Consider the following 10,995-nt stretch of genomic DNA (forward strand, 5'->3'; position numbering starts at 1 on the left):
CCTAGCCCCATGTCCCCCTCTAGTCTGGTCAGAGAGGGGTAATATCAGGCTTAGACATTCTTTGAAAGGTACTCTCCTGTCTGGTCAGAGAGGGGTAATATCAGGCTTAGACATTCTTTGAAAGGTACTCTCCTGTCTCGGAGGAGAGGGGTAATATCAGGCTTAGACAGTTTGAAAGGTACTCTCCTGTCTGGTCAGAGAGGGGTAATATCAGGCTTAGACAGTCTTTGAAAGGTACTCTCCTGGCTCAGAGGAGAGGGGTAATATCGGGCTTAGACAGTTTGAAAGGTACTCTCCTGGCTGGGAGGAGAGGGGTAATATCGGGCTTAGACAGTTTGAAAGGTACTCTCCTGGCTGGGAGGAGAGGGGTAATATCGGGCTTAGACAGTCTTTGAAAGGTACTCTCCTGGCTCAGAGGAGAGGGGTAATATCAGGCTTAGACAGTTTGAAAGGTACTCTCCTGGCTGGGAGGAGTGAAAACAGTAACACCAACCGGCACTTCATTTTTGCGGCACCCTGCTGATGTGAGCTATGCAGCTAGAGGGGGACCCTTCCTGACAGGAAGAGGGGCCTAGTGGCCAGGGGGACCTCCTAAAATTGAGCGGATTTTTAATTTGGCACCAGGCTGTTTTACTGTGAGTCTGCTCAGGCTCGGGGGGGGGTGCAAAACGGCGAGAGTAAATTGGGATTATTTATACGTGAACATAATCCTGTTTCAAATAAAGATATTTTTTTACCTGACATGCAGAGTGGAGACTGACAGGCAGTCAGGTGTTATCTTACCTTCCAGGTTCCAAACTCATAAGGGTTTGGAATGTACTTGTCTCGGTCTCGTATCAGTGTCTGTGCTTGTCAGCTTGTGTACATGGTGAAATATAGTACTATGGTTCACCCTTTGAGAAAAGTGTGGAGTGAAAATGATTTCCTTCTTTGGAGAAACAAAATTGTACTGCCTTACACAGAATTTACATTCGACTCATTTAGCAGACACTCTTATCCAGAGGAATTTACAGGAGCAATTAGGATTAAGAGCCTTGCTCATGGGCACATCAGCAGATCTTTCACCTGGTTGGCTCTGGGATTTAAACCAACAACCTTTCGGTTACTGGCCCAACGCCCTTAACCGCTCGCCTACCTGCCGCTCGAGCAGTGACCTCTACGCCGACACAGTCTTGCACAAAAGCCGAAACAGAACTTAATTTGTACATGAGTAGAGTAGTACATATGCCATCATGTTACCAATAATTGTACACTCCTGCCCACCCTCCTCCCCCACCACCTTCTCTCAATGTACACCATTGTAGTTGACTCCCCCACCTCTCTATGCACAGGATGGTGGTTGACTCCTCTCTCCACACCTCTATGTACAGGATGGTAGTTGACTCCTTCCCTCCACACCTCTCTATGTACAGGATGGTGCTTGACTCCTCCCTCCACACCTCTATGTACAGGATGGTGCTTGACTCCTCCCTCCACACCTCTCTATGTACAGGATGGTAGTTGACTCCTCCCTCCACACCTCTCTATGTACAGGATGGTAGTTGACTCCTCCCTCCACACCTCTATGTACAGGATGGTGGTTGACTCCTCCCTCCACACCTCTCTATGTACAGGATGGTAGTTGACTCCTCCCTCCACACCTCTCTATGTACAGGATGGTAGTTGACTCCTCCCTCCACACCTCTATGTACAGGATGGTAGTTGACTCCTCCCTCCACACCTCTCTATGTACAGGATGGTGGTTGACTCCTCCCTCCACACCTCTCTATGTACAGGATGGTGGTTGACTCCTCCCTCCACACCTCTCTATGTACAGGATGGTGGTTGACTCCTCCCTCCACACCTCTATGTACAGGATGGTGGTTGACTCCTCCCTCCACACCTCTCTATGTACAGGATGGTAGTTGACTCCTCTCTCCACACCTCTCTATGTACAGCAGGGTAGTTGACTCCTCTCTATGTACAGGATGGTAGTTGATTCCTCTCCATACCTCTATGTACAGGATGGTAGTTGACTCCTCCCTCCACACCTTTCTATGTACAGGATGGTAGTTGACTCCTCCCTCCACACCTCTCTATGTACAGGATGGTAGTTGACTCCTCCCTCCACACCTCTATGTACAAATCAAATCAAATCAAATTGTATTTGTCACATACACATGGTTAGCAGATGTTAATGCGAGTGTAGCGAAATGCTTGTGCTTCTAGTTCCGACAATGCAGTGATAACCAACAAGTAATCTAACTAACAATTCCAAAACTACTGTCTTATACACAGTGTAAGGGGATAAGGAATATGTACATAAGGATATATGAATGAGTGATGGTACAGAGCAGCATACAGTAGATGGTATCGAGTACAGTATATACATATGAGATGAGTATGTAGACAAAGTAAACAAAGTGGCATAGTTAAAGTGGCTAGTGACATAAGAATGCAGTCGATGATCTAGAGTACAGTATATACATATGCATATGAGATGAATAGTGTAGGGTAAGTAACATTATATAAGGTAGCATTGTTTAAAGTGGCTAGTGATATATTTACATCATTTCCCATCAATTCCCATTATTAAAGTGGCTGGAGTTGGGTCAGTGTCAATGACAGTGTGTTGGCAGCAGCCACTCAATGTTAGTGATTGCTGTTTAACAGTCTGATGGCCTTGAGATAGAAGCTGTTTTTCAGTCTCTCGGTCCCAGCTTTGATGCACCTGTACTGACCTCGCCTTCTGGATGATAGCGGGGTGAACAGGCAGTGGTTCGGGTGGTTGATGTCCTTGATGATCTTTATGGCCTTCCTGTAACATCGGGTGGTGTAGGTGTCCTGGAGGGCAGGTAGTTTGCCCCGGTGATGCGTTGTGCAGACCTCACTACCCTCTGGAGAGCCTTACGGTTGAGGGCGGAGCAGTTGCCGTACCAGGCGGTGATACAGCCCGCCAGGATGCTCTCGATTGTGCATCTGTAGAAGTTTGTGAGTGCTTTTGGTGACAAGCCGAATTTCTTCAGCCTCCTGAGGTTGAAGAGGCGCTGCTGCGCCTTCTTCACGACGCTGTCAGTGTGAGTGGACCAATTCAGTTTGTCTGTGATGTGTATGCCGAGGAACTTAAAACTTGCTACCCTCTCCACTACTGATCCATCGATGTGGATAGGGGTGTTCCCTCTGCTGTTTCCTGAAGTCCACAATCATCTCCTTAGTTTTGTTGACGTTGAGTGTGAGGTTATTTTCCTGACACCACACTCCGGGGAGCCCTCACACTCCTCCCCTGTATAGACGATCTCTCGTCGTTGTTGGTAATCAAGCCTACCACTGTTGTGTCGTCCATAAACTTGATGATTGAGTTGGAGGCGTGCATGTACGTGATCGTGGGTGAGCAGGGAGTACAGGAGAGGGCTCAGGCACCTTGTGGGGCCCCCGATGTTGAGGATCAGCGGGAGGAGATGTTGCCTACCCTCACCACCTGTGGGCGGCCCGTCAGGAAGTCCAGTACCCAGTTGCACAGGGCGGGGTGAGACCCAGGGTCTCGAGCTTGATGACGAGCTTGGAGGGTACTATGGTATTGAATGCGAGCTGTAGTCGATGAACAGCATTCTCACATAGGTATTCCTCTTGTCCAGGTGGGTAGGGCAGTGTGCAGTGTGGTTGAGATTGCATCGTCTGTGGACCTATTTGGGTTGGTAAGCAAATTGGAGTGGGTCTAGGTGTCAGGTAGGGTGGAGGTGATATGGTCCTGACTAGTCTCTCAAAGCACTTCATGATGACGGAAGTGAGTGCTACGGGCGGTAGTCGTTTAGCTCAGTTACCTTGGCTTTCTTGGGAACAGGAACAATGGTGGCCCTCTTGAAGCATGTGGGAACAGCAGACTGGTATAGGGATTGATTGAATATGTCGTAAACACACCCGGCCAGCTGGTCTGCGCATGCTCTGAGGGCGCGGCTGGGGATGCCGTCTGGGCCTGCAGCCTTGCGAGGGTTAACACGTTTAAATGTCTTACTCCCTCGGCTGCAGTGAAGGAGAGACCGTATGTTTTCGTTGCAGGTCGTGTCAGTGGCACTGTATTGTCCTCAAAGCGGGCAAAAAAGTGATTTAGTCTGCCTGGGAGCAAGACATCCTGGTCCGTGACTGGGCTGGGTTTCTTCTTGTAGTCCGTGATTGACTGTAGACCCTGCCACATGCCTCTTGTGTCTGAGCCATTGAATTGAGATTCCACTTTGTCTCTGTACTGGCGCAGCTTGTTTAATAGCCTTGCGGAGGAATAGCTGCATTGTTTATATTCTCTGACATATTACCAGACACCTTGCCCTGATTAAAAGCAGTGGTTCGCGCTTTCAGTTTCACGCGAATGCTGCCATCAATCCACGGTTTCTGGTTTGGGAATGTTTTTATCGTTGCTATGGGAACGACATCTTCGGCATAACGTTCTAATGAACTCGCCACCCAATCAGCGTATTCGTCAATATTTCCATCTGACGCAATCGAAACATGTCCCCAGTCACGTGATGGAAGCAGTCTTGGAGTGTGGAGTCAGCTTGGTCCTGACCAGCGTTGGACAGACCTCAGCGTGGGAGCCTCTTGTTTTAGTTTCTGCCTGTAGGCAGGGATCAGCAAAATGGAGTCGTGGTCAGCTTTTCCGAAAGGGGCGGGGCAGGGCCTTATATGCGTCGCGGAAGTTAGAGTAACAATGATCCAAGGTTTTACCACCCCTGGTTGCGCAATCGATATGCTGGTAAAATTTAGGGAGTCTTGTTTTCAGATTAGCTTTGTTAAAATCCCCAGCTACAATGAATGCAGCCTCCGGATAAATGGTTTCCAGTTTGCAAAGAGTTAAATAAAGTTTGTTCAGAGCCATCGATGTGTCTGCTTTGGGGGGATATATACGGCTGTGATTATAATCGAGGAGAATTCTCTTGGAAGATAATGCGGTCTACATTTGATTGTGAGGAATTCTAAATCAGGTGAACAGAAGGATTTGAGTTCCTGTATGTTTCCTTCATCACACCATGTCTCGTTAGTCATGAGGCATACGCCCCCGCCACTCTTCTTACCAGAAAGATGTTTGTTTCTGTCGGCGCCATGCGTGGAGAAACCCGTTGGCTGCACCGCCTCGGATAGCGTCTTCCCAGTAAGCCATGTTTCTGTGAAGCAGAGAACGTTGCAGTCTCTGATGTCCCTCTGGAATGCTACTCTTGCTCGGATTTCGTCAACCTTGTTGTCAAGAGACTGGACATTGGCAAGAAGAATGCTGGGGAGTGGTGCGCGATGTGCCCTTTTTCGGAGTCTGACAGAACACCGCCTCGTTTCCCCTCTTTTTTCGAGTCGTTTCCTTGGGTCGCCATGCGTCCATTCCGTTGTCCTGTTTGTAAGGCAGAACACCGGATCCGCGTCGAAAAACATATTCTTGGTCGTACTGATGGTGAGTTGGCGCTGATCTTATATTCAGTAGTTCTTCTCGACTGTATGTAATGAAACCTAAGATGACCTGGGGTACTAATGTAAGAAATAACACGTAAAAAAACAAAAAACTGCATAGTTTCCTAGGAACGCGAAGCGAGGCGGCCATCTCAGTCGGCGCCGGAAGTCGGCGCCTCCACACCTCTCTATGTACAGGATGGTAGTTGACTCCTCCCTCCACACCTCTCTATGTACAGGATGGTGGTTGACTCCTCCCTCCACACCTCTCTGTGCAGGATGGTGGTTGACTCCTCCCTCCACACCTCTCTATGTACAGCAGGGTAGTTGACTCCTCCCTCCACACCTCTCTATGTACAGCAGGGTAGTTGACTCCTCCCTCCACACCTCTATGTACAGGATGGGAGTTGACCCCTCTCCACACCTCTCTATGTACAGGATGGTAGTTGACTCCTCTCTCCACACCTCTCTATGTACAGCAGGGTAGTTGACATCTCTCTATGTACAGGATGGTAGTTGACTCCTCTCTCCACACCTCTATGTACAGCAGGGTAGTTGACTCCTCCCTCCACACCTCTATGTACAGGATGGGAGTTGACCCCTCTCCACACCTCTCTATGTACAGGATGGTAGTTGACTCCTCCCTCCACACCTCTCTATGTACAGGATGGTAGTTGACTCCTCTCTCCAAACCTCTATGTACAGCAGGGTAGTTGACATCTCTCTATGTACAGGATGGTAGTTGACTCTTCTCTCCACACCTCTCTATGTACAGCAGGGTAGTTGACTCCTCCCTCCACACCTCTCTATGTACAGGAGGGATGTAGTGATAAGTGCTGTAAGGTTGGATGTCCTGACAGACTACTCAGACAATAACCAGTGACCTACAGGACACAGACAGCGCTGCTGGCTGATTTATCTGACAGACGCCTCTCTGATAGTGGACTGTCCTGTGTCCAATGAGATGATTTATCAGAGTGGAGAGTGGAGGAGAGAGGAGACTAGCTTAGCACACGTATGCACATAAACAGACGCACACACACACACAGAGCCCTTTAACTGAGTCAGCATTATCAGTGTTGTGGATGGAAACCTTTTTAAGTGATGCACCTTTGAAGGCTGTAGATCCGACATGGTGACAGAGAGAAGCTAGGCCACTGTTCGTTGTCATGGAGAGAGCCTGTCACAGCAAATTAAGGGCGTTGTCGGTGAGGAGAGAGGCCTTGCGGAGAGAGCGCTGTGCTCGGACTGACGGAGTCTCAGAGATGATAGTCACATAATACCCAACAAGTCTCAGCTTTGAAGGATCCATCGCAAGCAATTACCTGAGAGGAACAGGATGTCTTGATACTCCGCAGGGGAGCTGGATCAGAGCCATCTCTTCCATCCCTCCTTTTAGTCCAAAGGATTTGACTTAACACGAGGGCGTGGATGCAGTTCCTCATCAACCCAAAAAGTTAGATTGTCATCCAAACGAAAATAACATTTCTGGTTGACTTACTAAAAAGCCCCTGGATGCCAGAAAACCAATGAGTTAATTGAAACATTAAACAGCTAAATGAAATGCCTTCCTTTATCAACAACCTTGGAAACAACAACTGGACCTACGGTACAGGATACTACATCTACACGACTGAACCTCATCCTAGAGAGAGAAATGCTGGATCTATCACTAGGTAGTGTTCAAGCCATGTTTATGAAACCACGCCATTATTCCATCACTTTGTATATGCTGATCAATACAACCACAAGAGACCAAGCAATGAAGCAATAACGTCTCTGACATTAATGTCTCTGATCTCAGATCAAAATGGATCTTTAATTGGGTAGAGTAGCGTTCTTTACAGACGGGGGTCTATCAAACAGTGGTTTAGTATCCCCTCCTCAATGCCAGGCTGAAGTGGCCCTGTGTTGTATGTCTCATACGGGCGTGATTAAAAACTCCTCTGTGGCCCCTAGCCTCTCGACCTCTGACCCGGTCCCACTCCATCTCAACCCCTCAGGAAATTAATAAAACATTTCAGACATGATAGCTATCGCATCGTGCCATCATGGATGAGAAGGATGAAGTGAGAGGAGGGGGGAAGAGAGAAATCTATCAAAATCATCTCAATCTCCTCCCGCGGACCAACGCTTGGGGCTCGCTCATTGGGGTCTACATTCTCAAGATGGCCGCCGATTGAAGCGCTTCCTGTGGGGTTCAAGAGCATTTCCTGTGCCGGAGGGCCCTGCGGCTGGCGTATATAACATCATCAATCACTCCCTGCCTGCCTTTCTTTCTCTCACTTTCCCAGTCAGAGAGAGAGGGGAAACAGAGGTGCACGCAAATCACAGGAAAAATTTTTTTTAATTATCGCCACAACACAAGTCTGGCTGGAATTTAACCCAGGGAAGAAAAACAGATCTCTCTCTCTCTCTCTCTCTCATATATATATATATATATATATATATCAAGGTAGATCATATCACCAACACCCCCTCCCTCCTCCTTTCCACACAACAACACAATTACATTTGCTTCGGCTGTGAGAGAATTTGGTTGGATGATTTACTGAAGCAATCAACGCCATCTTGGACCGTTCCCTTTTCCCATAGAGAGAGAAAGTCATAATGCTTCAGAGAGACAGAAAGAGAGAGAGCGAGAGAGACTAGTGGGACTGGAGGCCAGGGGCCCTCTTTCTCTTGGTCGGCAATCACCAGATTCTGCCTTTGATTATATTAGCATTAAACAACACCCTGACAGATATGACAAATAGGGGCATTAGAGCATGTCATTTATTCTCCACTCCCTCCCTCTCTCCAGAACCGCTAGGGTTCACTTCCCCTCCCCGACGTCCCCGCACCCCACTAGCCCACATCCACACTGCCCCGGTGACACCAGAGCGGATGTGTAATCTCTCTAGATTACCTCTCTTTTGGAGAACAAGTGAAGTGAATAATGGGAAGTAAATGGGATGGAGGGGAGGAGGAGGGGAGGAAAAGGGGAGGAGGAGGAAAAAGGCAGATGAAAGGCGGTGTGTCTTTTTAAAATAAAACAGATTAAAAAAGCGCAGTGCGGTCTGAGAGAGAGGTGTCATTAATCAATTGTGTTTTCTGTTTTTTTTTGTGGTGTTGAGTGGTGTTTTAAATAGGAAACCCCTCTTCTGCTAACAAACAAGGCCCAGCGGGGATACAGTTATTATCCTGCATCTTTGGTGGTGTGAGTGTGTCTCTGCACTGTGGGGGTGTGAGTGTGTCTCTGCACTGTGGGGGTGTGAGTGTGTGTCTCTGCACTGTGGGGGTGTGAGTGTGTGTCTCTGCACTGTGGGGTGTGAGTGTGTGTCTCTGCACTGTGGGGGTGTGTGTATGTCTCTGCACTGTGGGGGTGTGAGTGTGTCTCTGCACTGTGGGGTGTGTGTGTCTCTGCACTGTGGGGTGTGTGTGTCTCTGCACTGTGGGGGTGTGTGTGTGTCTCTGCACTGTGGGGTGTGTGTGTGTCTCTGTACTGTGGGGGTGTGAGTGCATTTGGTTGGGTACTTGTCGGTATAGGAGCAGTGTATGTGTTCTTACAAGCCTATAAGGAAATAGTATGTTTGTGATTATGTACGAGGTGTGTCTCTCATCCATGTGTAACACACTGTGTGTGGGTGTGTTTGTATGTGTGTGAATGGGTGCTTGTGTATTTCTGTGTCCTTGTGTGTATTTCTGTGTCCTTGTGTGCATGTGTGTGTGCGCATGTGTGTGTGCGCATGTGTGTGTGCGCATGTGTTTGCCTGCCTGAGCGTGTGCGGTATATCCATGAATGTAAATGTCCAGTCAGGACCAGCAGACCATGGCCTCTCCCTGATCCCTGCTCCCCACCATTAGCTGTGTGATCTATCTCCAGTTTATTGACACCCAGCCCATTGATCTACTGCTGCACCACACCTGCTATGATTCCTTCATCTGTATTAATGAATCCTCCATCAGCGCCACACTAAATAAACTTGGACACAGAACACAACCAAACAGAAGGGGAGGCTGCTAACCGGAATCAATGCAAAGCAGAATTTCCCCTCCTCATCAGGTTGGCCCCAGCCACAGAGGAACGCTGAGGGCCACCGGGGCCGACGCTAAGGGTCAAAGGTGGACGGACAGGTCGGGAACCCTTGACCTTAAGGCCAATATCAGCGGCCATTAAAGATGCCTTCTCTCTCATTTGGAGAAAGGGAGCGAGAGATTGGGGTGACTGTGGAATGGCCTGAGGGGAGGTGAGGAGGAGAGATTGGAAGAGATGGTTCCTCCATCTCTCCATCCTGGAGTTACTGCACTCAAGGTGAGGACGATAGGGACGATAACTCAGATGGGGTGAAGAGGAGGAGGGATAGAGAGGGAGGGAAGGAAAGAGAGAGGTGGAGGTAGAGAGAGACAAAGATGGAAGACTTGCCTGAGAACAGAGCAGCATGACCAGCTCTACCACCGAACTGCTGGACTTCATACACACCAGACCTGGAGAAAGAGAGGAGGCGAGAAAGACAGAGAGAGAGAGGACATGGAGAGCGTGGAGAGCTGCCTTCTACACACTAGACGTGTGTAGTAGTGTGTGCACGCTCCAATGACACACAAACACAATCTGACCAGAAGTACCTAATCCGGCGACATCTGCATGGGGACAGAGTAGTATTGATGTGGCCTAATGAATGGACATGATGTTACTGTAAACTAATACATATTGGGCCTTGTATTACAGGCTGAGACGTGGTTCAGCATATGTCTCATTGATCCTATAGTGGTAGAAGGTCTGAGGGGAAGAGGGGGCAGGGGTGGGGGCAGTGGAGGGGGCAGGGGGTGGGGCAGTGGAGTGGCCAGGTTCATTTCATATGCAGAGAGGAAAAGGGACAGTGACCTCTGCATTCTCAGTTACTCTGGTCTGTGCACGCCCACGCACACACGCATGTATGGACACACACGCATAATCCCCCCCACACTCCAACACACCCACCCACAACCCCACACACACAAATCCCTAACCCCCCCTCACCCCCCCTGCAGCTATCAATCAACTTTCCATTTTGTTTGGTGGCAGTAGACATCCCAAACACTCCCATTAGTGGGCTGACCCCTGACCCAGGCCTCTAGGACCCACCCCTCCCCTCCCTGTACCGCAGCACAGCTACAATCAGTTAGTTAAAACTGATCCACTCTATTGAGGCCTTTACCAGCCTTGATGTCATTACCAAAGGGCCTGTGTTAGTGCTGTTCAGATGAAGCGTGAGAAATGTCCCGTAATTCTGCAGTGTGTATACTAGTGTGGCTGTGTCTGAGGGTGGGATGGTAGGTTTAGCCCTCAGATCATTGACAGTCAGGTCGGAAATCTAGAGAAACCTTTTATTGGGATAAGTGGTTCATATAAAAGACGAGTTTGATATCATTAGAATCTAGTGTGTGTGTGTATGTGTGAGTGTGTGTAAGGACTTTGTGACATCTGCTGATGTAAAGAGGGCTTTATAAATGCATTTGATTTGTGTGGAAATCCATGTGGTCCATGATGCTCTCTAGACGGGTACTTACTGGTGCCCTCGATGAGGAGCTCCTGTCCGTGACTACCCAGCAGGGTGCGAGAGAGGAAGG

At 48.7% G+C, this 10,995-nt stretch overlaps 1 protein-coding gene across 1 annotated transcript in view; it reads left to right on the top strand.

Moving 5' to 3' along the window:
• LOC135561610 (zinc finger protein 827-like) overlaps nucleotides 1–9,565 on the top strand; it is a 44,958-nt gene extending 35,393 nt beyond the window's left edge. Inside the window, exon 4 of the mRNA XM_065003326.1 lies at nucleotides 9,452–9,565. Coding sequence (XP_064859398.1) covers nucleotides 9,452–9,565 — 114 coding nt within the window. The remainder of the gene's footprint in view (nucleotides 1–9,451) is intronic.
• Nucleotides 9,566–10,995: the final 1,430 nt, after the last annotated feature.

The sequence above is a fragment of the Oncorhynchus nerka genome, linkage group LG18 (genome assembly GCF_034236695.1).
Source record: "Oncorhynchus nerka isolate Pitt River linkage group LG18, Oner_Uvic_2.0, whole genome shotgun sequence".
NCBI classification, from domain to species: domain Eukaryota; kingdom Metazoa; phylum Chordata; class Actinopteri; order Salmoniformes; family Salmonidae; genus Oncorhynchus; species Oncorhynchus nerka.